Consider the following 16,841-nt stretch of genomic DNA (forward strand, 5'->3'; position numbering starts at 1 on the left):
GTCTCCATTTAGGATATTCCTCACGAATTTTTAGAGTATTCGCGTACTGAATCGTGAAGTATTTATTATCATGAACTTATAATGAATACTTATGTATACTTCTAGATGAATTTGATTGTGAGCAATTCTTAAAGAATTCTCCAGATATTCATCTCTCTATTTCTGTAGGTACTCTTTAAAATGAATTCATTATGAACTTCTATTCACCTTTGTGCTATCTGGGCCGTTATTCGATGTACAGAGAGGGCGCAGCTTATTATTAGAATAAAACATGTTCCAAATTTGTTGCTCTCGAAATATCCAAGTTAGAATTTGTTGCTTGCAATACCAGTTTAATCAATAGCAGAAAACACTCAGCGTGCAAGAATACAGGAGGAATCTATAAGGTTTAAAGGATATGTTCCTAGTTTAAATTTCGTCCTGGAACATTTTCCGAATTTGTTACTCTCGAAAGATCCAAGTTTGGAATTTGCAGTAGATTCTGCCAGCAGATTGCGACAAAAAAAGCGAGCAAATCAATCTGTAGTACGTTCCATTTAAATATCTTCCCAGCAAACACAAAGTAACAGTAATATACATGTTAGTTATAATTTCTCACTCATTAATATAAATACAACATAACATACGTGTTATGTAACAATTACATTGTTGAGTGGGAAATTATAACTAACATGTATATTACTGTTACTTTGTGTTTGCTGGGTTGAAATGATAAGTTTTGCTCGGTTTCTACCGTCAGTCTGTCATTATATATTCTGCTATAAAAATCTGTTGCATTTCTGTTAGCTAGCTCCTGACAGCCTCTATAGCAGATACTACGTAAAAATCTACTCTTTTCAGATTTGGCTATCTAGGAATAAATAAAAAAAATCCATATACACTTTCCAAGCAAATCAACATCGCATACGTACGCGCAGGCGTGTGTGTATATATTAGTGTATGTACAATGCGACTGAGAGTATACGTATTGTACGTACGCCTGGCAAGTGCGCGCGCACGACATCAGGATGCCATAAATATAATCAGCGCGCATGTAGAGTGAAGAAATGGAAGTGGATAGTCCTGAATTAACTGCGATAGAGTGAACAGAGAAAGCGCTCGATCGTAGAAATATTTGAAAAAAAGATTTAACATGTAAAAAGAAAAAAAAAGAAAAAATTCTCATAATTAATGAATATGAGATATTAAGATATCATATTAATATTAGCATATTAATATTTCGTCGAGAACATTGACACAAATGAAAGTTTTATTCTCAGGAAGTGCTCGCGCGTTAAAATTTCGCTGGTCGACATGCTGCTCCGATTCTCGTGATAGACGATGCGTGGAACGCGTCAAGTCGTTTTTATTATTCTTTAAATTGTGCGGGATGTTCGCCAATGAAATTAACAAAGACCGTTTGAAACGTTGCTCCCGACTTTTCTATGGTATTTGCATCTTCTGGATAAGTGTCTACTTTCTGTACGTGTGCTTCCTGTTTTATAATTATCTGACAGTAGATTCTATCACGACAAGGTTGACGGTGGACTTCTTGAAACACTTGATAGGATATATAAGTCTTAGCGTTAACGTCATAGCCGCTTACACTTCGCAGAATCATTTTGGCAAGGTAAAGAAACTGAAAGGTTGATACATTGAGTGAGTAAATTGAGCATCAACATTTTCGTTTCTCATTCTGAACGTTTTTCTTCGATATCCTTCTCGTAGTTCTTCGACCGGCTGGACAGCTATGATTACGAGGTCGCACGAATGAATGAGCAAAGGAGAGACAATTTATGGATACCTTGGAGCGCTGCGTTCTTCATGACGATTATCGTTCTGCTGCTTCTCAACGTGATGGTGAGCGAAACGTCAGTAGGCATTCTCTTCTACGTCGTACTCTCAGACATTTCTACAATGATCATGCACATATATGGCACCCTGGAAAAGTTTCTTATATTGTATTTGATGCTGGAACGCTTCAAACATATTAATAACAAGATCGCGTCAAACGTGACGTGGGACGAGAAGGAACGCGGATCGCGAACCATTACCGTCCCACGTTTGAAAATGCTGTACTCGATGCTTTACGACGCTCAGCAGGCTTTCAATGATATCTACAAGAATTCTCTATTGATATGGTTCGCATCCCTCATGATACACGTTCTCGCAAACATACGCGTCTTCCGGGAGGAAAGGCCGTTGATAGGTTGCGCATTCGTTGGTCCCTCGATTATGCAATTGCTAATTCTGTGCGCGATTTGTCACTACACAGCGGGAGAGGTACGGAATATATGTGAATATATATTCTTTTGTCCGTGAATAACATTTACAATTTTCTTTTTAACCTTAATTTTATTTTATTCGTAACATTCACTCTTTTTCATTAATCTACAACTTTATATCGCAGGCAAACAGAATTCCATGTGTCTTGAGCGAGTACATGAGTTCCCTCGCTAATTCAGGAGAGACGATGGTAATTGTGACCGTCTCGTTCCTCGCAAGAGTCATTCCTCGCTAACTTTAATCTATTTTCTTCTTTCAGACTAAAATTGATATCTTAACTTATTTCCTGCATAATCGTGTGTCTTTCGAAGCGGCTGGATTTTTTACAATTAATTTACCTTTGTTTCATTCGGTAAGTAAGTTAATAATATTCCATTTTATTTAGATTAATGTATGTATGACAGCGCGGAAAATAATTATAAAAATCAGACGAACGAAATGTAACGACTCGTAAACGCTAGAAGGTTAAAATAATAATCGAGACAATATGCATTTTATATTAATAGTTTTAAATTAAAAAAACAATTCATTGCAGTTCTATCATTTCTTATATTTTACTTTCAGATTATTGCGGCAATAACCACTTATTTTATGATATTAATATAATATTATTTCATTAAAATACTTGTTTTGCACACAAGTTTTCTTACACGTGTAAGATTGTTTTGATAAGTAAAATTGGTAAATATACCGATTAGGGGAGCCAACCCCGATGACCTTGACCTTGACATATGTTGTCAAGGTCACCCTCCTGAGTGACCTTCAAGAGGTTTTAGCCGTCACTCGTTGTTCGTTAAAAAGTTATTAACAAAAGAAGTTCAGTAGTTTTGTATGGATTTCCGACTTTTCACACGAAGTAAGGACTTGAATTTGATATATATTACAAAGGTCACTCCCGAGAATAGTTAAAGTTATAGAATAGTTAAAGAAACTATTCTATATATTAACGATTCACTGCTTTAAATGATTTTTCCTCTTGAAGGTCACTCAGAAGGGTGACCTTGACAACATATGTCAAGGTCAAGGTCATCGGGGCTGGCTCCCCTAATCGGTATATTTACCGAAAAATTATTTGACAAATCTGTAACTCAGTTACCGATTAATTGTTCACGCACATTCCATATAAGCGTACGTTCGTGCGACGAATTACAGCTCTCTATCGACTTTTCGACGTTGATGTGACGATTGCGTGAACTGATATGGAACAGAATCGTGATACGTAGCTACGTAACTTTAGCTACGTAAATGTTGCTGGCTTTTTTATTAATTGACATGTCGTAAATGGATTTATAATGTCACGATTCGACGATCATCATTAGCGTGATTATATCAATGCTCTCTGACAATACTGATCTCCATCTACTGTCGCGTTGATTGCATCGAGAGAGTCCGTTGTACGTTAGTCATACGTTGTATCTGCGTTACAGAAATACAATCTAACGTAACATAAAAGAAAAAGAGACTATAAAAACGCCAAGTCAATTATTTGTATCCACGTAAAACTCAATCGTGTAGTATGTCGGCAATTGTTAGAGCGAAGCACACGAATCAGTTGACTTCAAAATATCAGGAAAGATTGGTCTGTTCAAAATATTGGCGTTTGTAATCATGAAAAAGACGACAACGAGGACGCCTTTCCAGAATCTAAGATTCTTGATATTTCTCAACAAAGTGTTGGCTCTGATTTCGTGTAGACTGATGAACGGCCGCTTTAAACGAAGCAACGCCTGGAGTCATTATTATTGTGCATTATGGTTTTTGCTTCATTGTGCATACTCGAGCGTATACTACTACACGTCGTGCACCGCTCTGCCTACTAAAAAAGCTGAGAAGGGTTTCGTACTTTCCATCGTGCGGTTTAGTGCGTACTTTGTCTCGCTGCTGCCTTATCATGCTGTGGCAATCTTGTACGAGCAAGATTTCATTAAGGTAAACAGTACGAATAAATAATAATGCGGATCGAAATAATCAATCGCTGTGTCGTGTTCCGTGATCGTTGTAGTTGTCTGATAAACTCGAGACGTACGACGATAAGGCGACGGAATTGGGACATCCAAGAAAGGACCATCACGTATTTATATGGCTGTATTTCTTGTACACGTTCACCACGATAAGCATAAAAGCGTATTATGCCATAAGCGGCAGCCTCGAGGGTGGAACGAGCGCAATAGTCGTCACGTTGTTCGAGTTCGTCGTTCCCATTGTCATTGGCACTTACAGCGTTTTCTTAACCGGCATATTTCTCGACCTGATACGTCAACGTTTCCGTCATCTGAATGAAGCCATAGTCCCTCGTGTCTCGCAGTTACCAATCACGGGACTACGGGGCGTGATCACGCTCTATGATGTGCGTTATTTGCATAGCGTGCTCCTCGATAGCGCGAAATTGATAGACATGCTCTATGGGATAGGCACTTTGATCGTGTTTGGATCCATACTGTTGGAATTCGTCTCCGTCATATACATGTTCATAACAGGAGTACAGGACAACGCGATGGTAACGATGATGGATTTGCTCTTTCAAGTCATCTACCTATTTGCAATGTATCACTTCACAACCTATGAGGTAAAGACAGCAATGTGTGTTTGCAAAAGTTTGGATTAATATCGAGATAATATATACGTTATTATTCTAGGCGAATCGCGTTGAAGAAGGTGTAGCAAGGTATGGTTTGTCTTTCCAGAACGCGAAATCTCGCTTGGTAAGTTTTCGATTTAATATGCAAGATTGTACGTTAAAATGAGCAGATTATTTAACAAAAGCTATTAATATCAGGACAAAATTGAGATGATGCTGTACTTTTATCATAAGAGATTCTCTTTCACGGCCGCGGAATTCTTCATACTGGATTTAACGATACTTGTTTCGGTAAGCTGAATTTTCTCTTCTCCATCACTACTAACATACAGTTCTATAAATCCTCATTGTTTCAGATTGCTTCCACAGTAGCGACATACATGACTTTAATAATATAAAATTTGCAAGGAGCTGAAAAACTTGTAGAGAAAAAAATAAGTTTGTAAAGAAAACTCTTTATGATCGGAGTATGAATCAAAATTTCATCAAAGATCATGCAAAATGGTACTTTAATGAGGACAGCAAGGATTTTATTCATTATAAACCTTGTAATATAAAGATTCAAATATGAATAACGTACATTATATATATATATATATATATATATATATATATATTTACACAATAGCTCACACGCTTAATTAATTCATTCTTACAGAGATGTACGAGAGAAGTAAAATTATATATATATATTTAACGAATAAGATAATAAAATATCAAAACGTATTAACACCGAGAGCAGTGAATACATCGATACTTCTTTACAATTTGTCCGTTTTACCACATCATATCTGTTTCTGGATTGGTGCGCGCCAGAGGGTTCAAACATAAGCTCTTCAAGACTCGCACAGCTTCATCCCCATCGTCCTTCGCGTACAGAGTCGTCCGTTTCGCGCTTTCTCCTTTAAGCGATCTCCTGCTGAGGGTATCCATCAGTGATCTCGTTCTAATCCCGGAATACCTCTTGGATCTGGCTGTCTTCTTAAAGGAGTTTTTCGAAGACAGTGATCCCACTTTCGTTGCGGTAAACGATGAGCGACGGAAGTGCTTTCTTCTGGACCTCCCGTTAATAGTATCCAGATGCGTCACAGATTTCACGGTCGATCTTCTGTCATTCCGGTCCTTCGAATTAATCGTCGCGTGATCCATTGGACGTGGTGGTTTTCTTTTCGGCTGAGTCCGACGTCGCACGTTCGGGACTACACGAGGACTCCTGTATACAGGTCCTACGGTCTCCACGACTCCGTGGCTGATCCGCAGAGGTTCGAGAAGCTCGTGGTCGTGCCAAGATGCCACAACGGGTAAGCCACAGGCGTTGTGCATACCTACCAACGGTACTCCGATGCTGCGGTGTCCCTTCAAGCCCTCAAAAGCTGATCGATATCTAATGACTGGGCTGGAATCGCGCAAGCTACGTCGGACGTTCTGCTCGTACGCTGAGATTTTTTGACCGACGTGTCCTTCTGTTAATTGCAGCGCATCCGTTTCCTTCGCTTTTGCTTCTTCGCCCCTTGTATCAGCCATCGTCGTTATCGTCCCTGCGGAACCTCCTCGTGAGGATTTCCGCATGCCTCTCGATCCCCTTCCAAAATCGCTCGTGTTGCACCTCTTGCGTGAACTCTTGCGAAAATATTCATCTATGACAGAACCGTCTTGCGACTTCTGATCCTCCATCTGATTAAAATATCGATCGTCCTCGGCGGTTTTGTTTGAATCGATATTGGCACAACAACGGTCGTGCTGACCGTTGCAGAAACGGCAAAGCGATCTTTTGTCAGTGGTTTCCAGTTGCATCGTAGTCTGCGACGCGGTATGGTAGTGCGAGCTATTGATTATAGGTGTTCTCTTCTTTGACGGCACGTAAATGCTCTTTTCAGGCTCGGAAACCAGAGACTCGAATTGCGACTGCGGTGCGGCCGATCGTCTCAATGTGCCAATATTGTGGGCGATCGATGCCTGATAGTCCTTAATGGGGATGCTTCTGACAGTCCCGCCGCCTTGGGGTCTTCTAATTTTGACTAGCTTCGCGTCGTTGCTATTTTTACTGCTGTTACCATTCGCGATTCTCGACGGCGGCGCATTTTGCGTGGTTCTTTTGGAAAGGTCCTGCGGATGACCGTCCATCGCAACGTCAACCGCACGTTCCTCGTACCCTCGTCGAAGGTCGTTTTGTGATAAATTCTCGGGATATTTCGGAGGATTTCGCCATTCCTCGATTATGCTCTTTCCGCTCGGTATTAACACGCCATATTTAGTATCATTACATACGATTTCCTGCATATTCGCGTTCTTTATATCGATTGCTGTCTGTCCTTCACTGCCCTCCAGCCATCTTCATGATTTGGCGCCGAATGTCGTTCCGGTCGTGTGCATTCTGTTCTCGATATCGATACCTGTAATTCAAGCAAATTAATTCAAGCTGACATCTAATAATTTTTAAACTCGGTATACGTAGTAAGGCTGACGAGAAAAAGCAGCTTGGTCTTGAAACAAAGATAATTCCTTACTGAAATCGTGATCGCTTTCGAATGGGCTCAAAGTTTGCGTAGAGGTAAACGTTGACGTTTGTGATTTGTTTTTCCTCTTTCCTCGGGAACAGGCGAGAAATATGCTGAGAAGCGCGACAACTTCGACAAACATGACAGCCAATACAATGATGAGCAAGATTAGCGCTTGATCCTGCGTCCATTTCTCGATATGCTCGAGACAGCCCTGAATACGAAAAAGATAATAGATTACAGAGCACACGTAATAGTTGGTATTACTAAAAAAAAAACAACGAAGCACCATTTGACTAAAATTCGCAATGTGTAATAGTAAAACGTCGCTATCATTACTACCCGCATTTGAATAAATTCATGTAGAGTATGCTGGCTTTATCGTGGACTTTCCGACAAAGCGCGAAAAATCAACAGAATACCGTAGCAGCGAATCGATACTTTTCTAAATTGAAATAACACGATGCATTTCTCGGTAATGTTTGACGCAAAGTTGCATTATGATTGTGCAAAAAGTGAACGCTCTTGATTACAATGAAATTTACGATGCAGTTTTAAATGGACTGTCACATTTGCAGCGGGAACAGTATCCTCGTGCGAATCGTGTATTGACGGTATGTCAATATTTCTATACATAGGCGCGTTTGTGCTGGCTTTTACATTTGTCTCTGTAGATTTCGACATTTGTTTTCGTGCAAGCGAATCTGAAAAAAGTTTCGCGCGTCTGCACGCTGCGACAAAGAGAGTAATAACTTCCTCCCGTGACGCCTACCTCTGTGTGTCGGGCATACTGATGTTCAGCAGGGTTGAGAGCTTGGCAAAGAGTAAGATTGGCCGGTATAGGGTTGAGAAAGGAGTCTGTCTCATTGGTGTTATTCAGGGTGCAACAACTGAAAGGCACTACCAATTCTCTTCGGCCGACTTCCTGCAGCCGCCACCACGACGTGCCATAATTGCTGCTTCCGTTGATGCCGCAACAGGCAAACTGAAATGGAAAACAACGTTTTACTACAGATGTATGTAAATTGTTGTGAATGTTTCGGATTCGGCGCGCCGCGTTTTTTCGGAATAGCGAGTCGCGCGACGTCCTGCGAGACTTGGATTAATCTAAATCAAATTATTAAATCACGATTGAGCGAATTCCGAAGCCTCGTCTAGGATTGCTCCAGACGCCTGATTGCCCAGATCGACCGATCACGCGATTTGGACGTAATATCCATGTATATAAATATATATAAATATATTTAGTATAATAAATCGTAAAAAGGAGAGCGTTTTTACCACTTGCATAAAAGAAGAAGATTTAATAATAATATCACATTATTACACCAGATCTTCTCTCTCTTTCCAACGTTTCAGATTCTTTTAATATGATAAAAAAAAACAAATTCAATTTCAGCTAGAGTATATTTCTCAGAAAATATCTTTCTATTCATCGAATAAAAGATCAATTTTACCGTTGTCTGGGCAAGGTCCAAAGCTGCTGTAAATTGTTCGCGTCCTGGAACGGCGTAGCTGCGTTGTAAAGCTCGTATTAGACGTGCTGGTCTCACATCGATCCCCAATACATGAGGCCAGAAAACGGCGATAATGCACACGGTGCATTCACCAAGTAGCAATAGGATTATCGTCACGAGATACTGTAAAGTGTGAAATTAAAAGATTCTGGTAGGTCTATAATGCGACATTTGGCAATCAATTGCGCAAGTGACGTCAACAATTACGAAAGAATTATTTATGCTGCGTTAAGTATTAATTTAATTTCCTCTAGAGAAAGATAACATTGCGCGCTATTTATTCCCTCAAGTCAACGCACGCGTTCGCTCGAGCGACCACAAGCGGATAATTAGTGTTTTTACGTGGCGCTCGAACGCGCTCTCATTTTATTTACGCGCACGTCTGCATATGAGCAGATCCGTTTCCGGGCAACGACGCGTGACCGAGCGCAAAGTAGGAAATCTCTAATTTTGAATAGGCTCGACGAGCAACTACGTTGTAATGGAAATAAGTGGAACAGGTTCCGATTGATCGATCCATCCGAAATTCGTATGTCGGTATGCCACTGGTACAACAAACAAAAGCTTGAATTTTAACGAACAATTGCTTTTACACGAAAGCAAACATTATGACATACTTTACCGAATTACATTATTAGAATCGTTGGTAAAAACAAATGGCAAACCATTATGTAGAATGTGAAAAACGCACGATGCGTTTCTCGTAAAGAGATTATGGAAAGTGATTCAATACAAAACAAGCTGTTATTTGAATTTAAATTATTGCACGTGACACTTACCGAGATCGTAATGCTGCGATTAAAGAGGCAAGCTGCCCAACAACCGAGGAGTCCGGTGATGGCAATGAGGAATCCTAGTGCAACTATGGCAAAGGCCAGATAATAAAATAATGGCTGATCGGGATGAATGTCGCCGGATCCTAACAGACGTGACAACAAAATTCGTTCATTGTCAGCTAATAATAATCCTCCCAATGACATCAACACAAAGCCTGACATCTGAAAGAGAAACGCGACGATTTGTCTCATGGATTTTTATTGATTTGCAAAAAAGTGCAAAAGAAAAGATGGAAATAATGATCCGTTATGTGTTGTAGTGTATGTATTTAGCATAATGTTCTATACATATATCTATATTCTTAAATGCCGTTGTTAATATTTAATCGAGAAGAATTTGAAATAAATTTTAATCATTTTATCAAAATGTTTGGAATAAACTGAACAATTAATAACTCACCAGAAAAATTATATTCGAGCAACAAACAAAAGCGCGCGATACAGCCAGTCGTCTAGTTTCCATCGTTACGTTCGGCGTGGCCGTTTTAACTAACGATTGCAGTTGAAAAATGATCTTTAGTCATGTAAAATTTCGACAATTACACTGAACGCACCACATAATAATTTACCGTAATAATTTAATTTAACGATTATGTCATCTGACAATTCGTCATGCGTTGGCACTTGATTTTCGAGGCGGTCCCGATCGCGTATGTTCGCTGACTGAAAATCCCCTGTGCGTGGTGGATGAACTCCACGGTGCCGTATGGGGTCCATAGGCGCGCTTGCGTGCCCTCATGCGCGACCGGCTGAACGGAACCGGAAGGAAGTAGAAAGGTGTGGATAAAAAAAAGCAGAAGGGGGAATGAAAAGTTTAAACGCGAGTATTTGCATCGCCGTTCGGTTCGCGTACAATTTCACTCGGTGAAGGTTCACTTGACGCAGACAGAGAGAGAGAGAGAGACGGAGAAATTTTCAATGCCACGTAATCATCCATTTTCGATGCAACTCATTTATTTCATTTATATCGCATTATGTTACGTTATTTCTTATGATTGAAAATATTAACAGTATTGAAATTCACTTATGCATGTTATGTTATTAATTAAAAGTAGTAAGTTTGCGAACCCACGCTAGCCTTTTTACAAAAGGATATATTTTTTCGGGGGGTTTTAGGTTTAATTTATATCGCCGATATTAATTACATAATAATTAGTCGTCACTTTAAAGATTATATAGTCGCGTATGAATCTTTAATAAAAGATTGTGCATTTCTATCACGAATAAAGGTGGAGCCCATGTATCGTGTAACAAGGCAAAAAAAGATATTTTATGCGCATTATTGTAAGTGTGCACGAAGCCTATCTCCTCTTGTCTACATTAATTCAGCCGCCACACCATGCACTTCCCGTTAAATGGGATAGGCACGACCTACGTATACGTACAAAAAATCTGGATACTACTTGTCTATACAACACACAATGTATGTCCTGCAAAAGAAGGGGAATATTCAAAATAATGATAATAAGAGGCATATAAATAAAAATTAGCATGAAATATCTGTCGGGGTGAATCTTTTAATGAAGAAATATATTTTTATTAAATCCAACCTTATATACAAAATGTATTACATATAAATTTAGAAGTCCAATAGATTATTGTGAGATCCACTCGTGCATCCACTGATGGATTCAGTTGTTTCATCTTGCTCTCGTTGAGCCGTATCATTAAACTCGGGTTGCAAATGCAGAATCTAACAACAAATAATCAATATAAAAAAATTTACGTCAACTTTACCGTGAAACTTGACGGAACAAAACGGTAATCTTGATCTTCTCACCTCTATAACGAACTTTTTACGACGCAATTTAAAAACTAGATCTCTGTGCACCGGACAATGGGGCGCCAAACTACTTAGTGCAGGCAATTTCTTCATTTGCAAAACACCATGATAATCTTTAAACAGTGGATCGGTCTCCTCCGGAAAATCCGCAAAGGATTTTAATCGAATTGCTATGTCCGACATGTGTTCGAGTCTCTCGATAACGGTGCTCTGGAATATACGTATCATAAAGCTGATAAAGATGACAGAAATAAATTCTTGAAACTACTTACATGCTCAAAATTGTAGAATGGAACCGTTGTCACGCCAACTGCGTACGAATTTCTCAAGAGTGTTCTGAAACAATAAAAGAATTTGACCAAGTCGTCATTCGACGAGCGATCCCGATCGGAGAGCCACAATCTCGATCCCAGGGAGTGGAGAGCAATCCGCAAAATATTTCTTTCCCTCGGTGTTTCAGAGAGGAAATACTGTCCCTCGTGCAAGGTACGTTGAATGGTACGCAGTAAATCGTAGTAAGCCTTATTTGTGAACATGTGATTCTGGTCTGGCCAATAACATGCGTGCCAATGTTTTATATTCGCAGTTTTTATCAGATCTTCCTGCATCGTGCTAGAGAGATCGTAATAATGGCCAAACCCCCTGGTTTGACCTCCCTCGGGAGATGAGTCCACCATTTTCATGTTCTGATATCGCCAAGCAATTTTCATCTCTTTATCCGTTTTATCCTCTGGCCTTTTATCAGACTCGGCATCATCATTCGTGACTGCTGGCAGTTCCGATACAAGTTGTGCAGTTTCAACGTCGTTCGATGCAACCAGTAGTGGCTGAGATGTAACGATTCCTTCTGCCATAAAGTATTTTAATATGATTTTGGCATGGACATCAAATCTGTCCTCCTCTGTAAATATGTCAGTAAATGTTTTATTATTCATGCGTGTAATCTTTCTATGAAATTTTAATTAAACATGCTTACTAATACATACCAATCAATAATATGGAACCGATAGGTAAACCACCCCCTGTAAAACGAACAAGACACATGAAAAACCTAATTATCACTTCTCCCTTTTCTTCCTCTTATGCCTCTTATTGTGGCTTGTTTTCCTTCTGATACACTTCTAAAAATTCTAGATGCATACGTACCTATTACATTGTCTAGAGATGGTAGTCCTGACGAGATAAGCAATTGTGCATTTCTTAAGGAAGGCTTCGCACCTCGTATTGTCGGTAATTTAGTTTTAACTCTTGCTGTAGCCATTTTTCATGCGAAAACTCAAATCAAATCTTTATTGTCAAGCTAAATGATTTCTTATTTTCTTTTTTTTCCACAGAGTTCAGAATAGTATTCAATTCAATTTCCAAAATACTCCACACAACATTTCTAGTCTCTTTGATTGATCATGTATGATTCTAGGTTAGAACTAGAGAGAGAGAGAGAGAGAGGGCTCTCTCTTTTCTATAATATCATATTTCTATTATAATAATCGTTCTATGAGAAAACCTTAGAAAACATCGCCGTGTCTCCATGCTCGTCAACCATTGTGAAAAAAAGGAAAAAAAATAGTTTGAACCTTCACAGATGGCAGCACGATGAAAGAAATCGATTAGCGTACTACGCGTGACTTCTCAGCTCTCCGCGAGAGTACGCTCGCGTGGCGGCGGCAGCAATTATGGTTCACCATTTGAACGATACATGCACCCGCCTCTACCTACGTACGAGCGGTTCTGTTAATGGTATCGCGAGTTCGCCGAGAGCTGTTCGGAACGGCGATTGTACGCGCTCTCGTTTATCATCCAGCTTATCGCGTGTGAACATTCACGTGACGGACATCGAGCGAGAGCGAGAAAAGAGAATTCGGTTGTGACGACGACGCGTCCGCGTCGCAGCAACGACGAAGCGGACAGTGCGCGCGCGCGTGCGTATGTACGGAGCATGCAGAAAGTGGGGTTATGTAATTGTCCGGTACGATCGGTCGCGTCACGCGTTCGATGACACGTGATTTATCGTGGCGGTCGCGCGGTTTCGGACGAATGTGCAGCGTCAAAACGATCACGCATGACGGACGATGAATGCGCGAGCGTGTGCAGTGAACGCATCGTGCAAAGAACGGGTTTCGCGCGAATTGACCGACGGATCTCGCTCGATCATTTCCGCGCGCGAATAGCGTCGCGAGAACGACCGTAACGGACAGAGATACATTCCGCGCGACTAAAGGCCATTCCAAGTGGTCTCGACATCGAGACGTTCTAGTGGAATAACTATTTGGAAACGCTCGATTTTGAAGCGGCGAATGCGCGCCGTCCGTTTATCGTCCGTCTGACAGGACAGACACGCGTGTTACATGAAAAAAAGAGGAAGACAAGAAAGAGGAAGAGACACATCGGTGAATAATATCAGAATAATAACGAAGAAAAAGAGAGAAGGAGAATCGTGTAGAATGTGCGAGCGCAGAGATCGGACTCGTTTCTGGCGCGCGCTTTAGACTCCAAGTCCGCCGCTTGTAGCGAGTGCGTGCGGGAGGAACTCGCCCGAGCGCTGGAACTACGTTTCTTCATCCCTCTCCCTTTCTGCTACCGTCCCGCCTCCCTCCTTGCCCCCTGTGTTTCGTTACATTCTCTCTTGGTGTTGTTCCCGTTCTCTCTCCCTCGCTCCTCCAAGCGCGCACGCCTGCATCTTCTCTCCCTTCTCTCTCTCTATGTATATTCTCTTTCTCTACAATGTGTTTCCCTCTTATTCTGCCTACCGGCACGGAGATCCTCCCTCTTCCGCACACCGGTGCCGTTTGACGACCTCTCGCTCTCTTTTCTTCTTCTCTTTCTCCGGACAAGCGGCAGCACGCTGCCCTCGCTCAACTACCTGTTGTGACGTCCAATGCGCTCGACGCATCGAGCAAATCCGCCGTAAATATCTAGCGTCGTGCCGGCATTTAGTGCTCAGTGCGTCTTCTTCGGCCGACGACGGTTATCGGACACGGACGGAGAACGTTCGATACGTGTCGCGTGCGTGTGTCGAAAACGTTTTCACGGAACGGCACACTACCTGCATTCAGTAACGGTGAAGGAGGTTTCAATCGTGAAGCCGCGAAAGGCTCGTGTCGCAGACACCGTGGCCCCCACCACGTCGAGAGCAACGCGTGGAAGCGGAGTGGCAGAGAAAGAGGGAGCGCGAGAGTGAAGAGGAAGACGGTGCACGCGTCTACGAGACCGAGAGAGAAGGAACGAACGAGAGAAAGGACTCGAGCGGCGGGCTGTTATCGTCAAGTTAGTCGCGCGCGGCGAACCTTCCGTCCCACCGTCGTCGAATCTTCGTCGCGCGCGCGTTGTCGAGAGTGACAGTCGCGAACTCGTGACCCGAAACGCGGCCGATATCTCGAGCAGCGAGCTCTGGCACGGCGTTGTTACCGGGACTCGAGGTGATACCAGCACAACGTCTTGTGCGAAAGACACGCGGATAAAAATCCGAGCGAGGTAATCTCGCTAATTCGAACTTTGAATCGTCGCGGCTTGATGCTCGAGTGTGAACCTAACTGATCAAGATGTACGCGCGCGAGAATAACAATCGTCGCATCCTCTCGTGATATGTGAGGAAGAAGTAGAGTTCGGTTGAGCAAGCGGCCCGGCAAGTCGTCGACGACGCGCGCATTATCGGATCGCGCGTCACGTGGATCACAGACAAAAGGCGGAACGCGCCGCCACCGCGTTCATTGACGAACCGCGTCGACGCCGCGCACCGGTGGTATCGCGCGCGCTCCGTTCGCATCGAGTAACTTTACGTTACGTGTGTGTAAATCCCGCTGTCCATCTCTGTTGGCCGTTAACGGTCAACGTGCGACCAGCATGCGATCGCGTAATCGCGTCATCTGAAATTCTCCGGACAAGTGTTCAAGCGATCGAGTGAGAAGAAGGACAATCGAGTGACATTCTTAAGATAAGTGCGTAGGAGTTGAAAGAAACAGTGACGTTCATCTTGACCGCGGTCAAAAACACCGATTTCTCCCCGAGCCACCACCACTACTCCCCCCCTCCCCCTTGGTGGGGGTCCCGCGAGCACGTTAGACGCAGCCAGATGCTAACCTGCCGGAAGTCAGGCGCTATCATCGTCACGCCAACGGGGTGGACGCGGAGGATGTACGGCACGCAGACGGCGGCAAGGTCGGTGGTGGACGACGTTGTGGCCGTGTGGCGTGCATCATCGCGCGCTATCATCATCAACCGTGTGAGTGTCGCCCATTGAGTGAGAACTGGCTTATCCTGCGGTGGATTTAGGGGGCTGTATGGAGGCCGGGGGGCTCCTGCCCCGTCAGCCCCCGCAAGGCCCCCCCGGCGTCGGCCCCGGCACGATCTCCGTGTGCACGGGCCCGGGCCCGAACGGGCACGCCGGTAACGTCCTCGGCCAATCCGCGGCCGCGATACACGAACTGAACGCGACTCAGCTAGGCATAGCCGGCCAGCAGCAGCAGCTGCACCTGCAGCATCAACATCAACAACAACAACAACAACAGCAGCAAATGGGCCAGGCACCCGGTATGGGTGAGGTGCTCGCCCCGAAGAGGCAGGCGGTCGTCGACCGTTTGCGTCGTAGAATCGAGAACTATCGACGCAGGCAGACCGACTGCATCCCCAGGTTCGACCAGAGCTTCAATGGACTGTGCGAACAAAATATACAGGACACTCTAGTGCTGAAGCAGCGCTTTCTCGAGAGCAAGGCGAAGCGACAGGCCAAGAAGACGGACAAGAAGCAGAGCGATCCGGTGGGCCTTCCCAACGTTCACATGGTGAGTCCTTGACTGTTTTGTTTTTTAGGCACGTTTGGCGTGCTTGGTGCACGATATAGGTGTGCCTATACCGCTGTGGGAATTCAAACTTGTTACAATGTCGACAGGGATTCTCCTTCCTTCCCTCCTTCCTTCCTTCCTTCCCTCCTTCTCTCTTTCCCTCCTTCCTTCCCGCTGGGTTTCACTTGGTAAAATAAAAGTGCGCACAAATGACTCTTCTCGTGTTTTATGGTGAACGAAAGGTTGACCAACATGTGCCATTTTTCCAAATTTATAAGTTTGGTCTTAAAAATAAAATTTAATTTTTATAGGAAAATACTCGTATTCATTTATTCATTCAGGTGGCGGTATAACTAAAGTGAAAAGAAAGAAACTTGCTAATGCTTGGTTGAAAATCCGATAAAAGAAGCTCGAGAATTTTGTTATCTTTCCATTAATTAACTGCAGCTCGTCGTTGGAGCGAATCGATGAATTTAACGTGCCGCTGCAATCGAGGCGGAACAGGTGGACGCGGGATTTGTTAAGGTCGTAGGTCGTGCCCGCGCATAGTTGCCCGTAGGCGTTCGATTCGAGACGTCCCTGCGTT

At 42.9% G+C, this 16,841-nt stretch overlaps 5 protein-coding genes across 8 annotated transcripts in view; 3 read left to right on the forward strand and 2 right to left on the reverse strand.

Annotated features, from left to right (window-relative positions):
* Window positions 1-627: 627 nt before the first annotated feature.
* Window positions 628-3,717, forward strand: LOC105287460. Of its 3 annotated transcripts, none has more exons than XM_011353007.2 (6): window positions 628-1,427; window positions 1,497-1,609; window positions 1,708-2,262; window positions 2,390-2,455; window positions 2,525-2,617; window positions 2,830-3,717. In XM_011353007.2, exons 1-6 carry the CDS (start codon window positions 1,241-1,243, stop codon window positions 2,869-2,871), a joined length of 1,056 nt encoding a protein of 351 aa, XP_011351309.1. In that variant the 5' UTR covers window positions 628-1,240; the 3' UTR covers window positions 2,872-3,717. The 3 variants fall into 3 exon arrangements, with proteins under 3 accessions (XP_011351309.1, XP_011351310.1, XP_011351308.1); XM_011353008.2 differs by having other exon boundaries at window positions 1,500-1,609; XM_011353006.2 differs by having other exon boundaries at window positions 628-1,609.
* A 133-nt stretch (window positions 3,718-3,850) lies between these two features.
* Window positions 3,851-5,583, forward strand: LOC105283082. Of its 2 annotated transcripts, XR_003406564.1 has the most exons (6): window positions 3,851-4,194; window positions 4,268-4,831; window positions 4,902-4,967; window positions 5,042-5,134; window positions 5,200-5,391; window positions 5,502-5,583. XR_003406564.1 is itself a non-coding variant. In XM_011345544.2 (5 exons), exons 1-5 carry the CDS (start codon window positions 3,874-3,876, stop codon window positions 5,239-5,241), a joined length of 1,086 nt encoding a protein of 361 aa, XP_011343846.1. In that variant the 5' UTR covers window positions 3,851-3,873; the 3' UTR covers window positions 5,242-5,453. The 2 variants fall into 2 exon arrangements, 1 of the variants encoding a protein (XP_011343846.1); XM_011345544.2 differs by lacking the exon at window positions 5,502-5,583 and having other exon boundaries at window positions 5,200-5,453.
* Window positions 5,532-11,100, reverse strand: LOC105283074. Its single transcript, XM_026969910.1, has 6 exons — window positions 10,095-11,100; window positions 9,638-9,856; window positions 8,799-8,981; window positions 8,114-8,326; window positions 7,335-7,555; window positions 5,532-7,175 (listed from the first exon to the last, which is right to left on the reverse strand). The coding sequence occupies exons 1-6, from the start codon at window positions 10,155-10,157 to the stop codon at window positions 5,621-5,623; spliced, it is 2,454 nt and encodes an 817-aa protein (XP_026825711.1). The 5' UTR covers window positions 10,158-11,100; the 3' UTR covers window positions 5,532-5,620.
* Window positions 11,101-11,192: 92 nt separating this feature from the next.
* On the reverse strand, window positions 11,193-13,001 carry LOC105283075 (elongator complex protein 4). Its single transcript, XM_011345535.3, has 5 exons — window positions 12,624-13,001; window positions 12,464-12,499; window positions 11,750-12,378; window positions 11,475-11,687; window positions 11,193-11,387 (listed from the first exon to the last, which is right to left on the reverse strand). Exons 1-5 carry the CDS (start codon window positions 12,736-12,738, stop codon window positions 11,274-11,276), a joined length of 1,107 nt encoding a protein of 368 aa, XP_011343837.1. The 5' UTR covers window positions 12,739-13,001; the 3' UTR covers window positions 11,193-11,273.
* A 171-nt stretch (window positions 13,002-13,172) lies between these two features.
* Window positions 13,173-16,841, forward strand: part of LOC105283081 (neurogenic protein mastermind) — a 138,683-nt gene continuing 135,014 nt past the window's right edge. Inside the window, exon 1 of the mRNA XM_026969909.1 lies at window positions 13,173-16,255. Within this exon, the coding sequence (XP_026825710.1) occupies window positions 15,755-16,255 (501 nt within the window). The 5' untranslated portion in view covers window positions 13,173-15,754. The remainder of the gene's footprint in view (window positions 16,256-16,841) is intronic.

This window comes from Ooceraea biroi, chromosome 5 (genome assembly GCF_003672135.1).
Source record: "Ooceraea biroi isolate clonal line C1 chromosome 5, Obir_v5.4, whole genome shotgun sequence".
Lineage (NCBI taxonomy): Eukaryota > Metazoa > Arthropoda > Insecta > Hymenoptera > Formicidae > Ooceraea > Ooceraea biroi.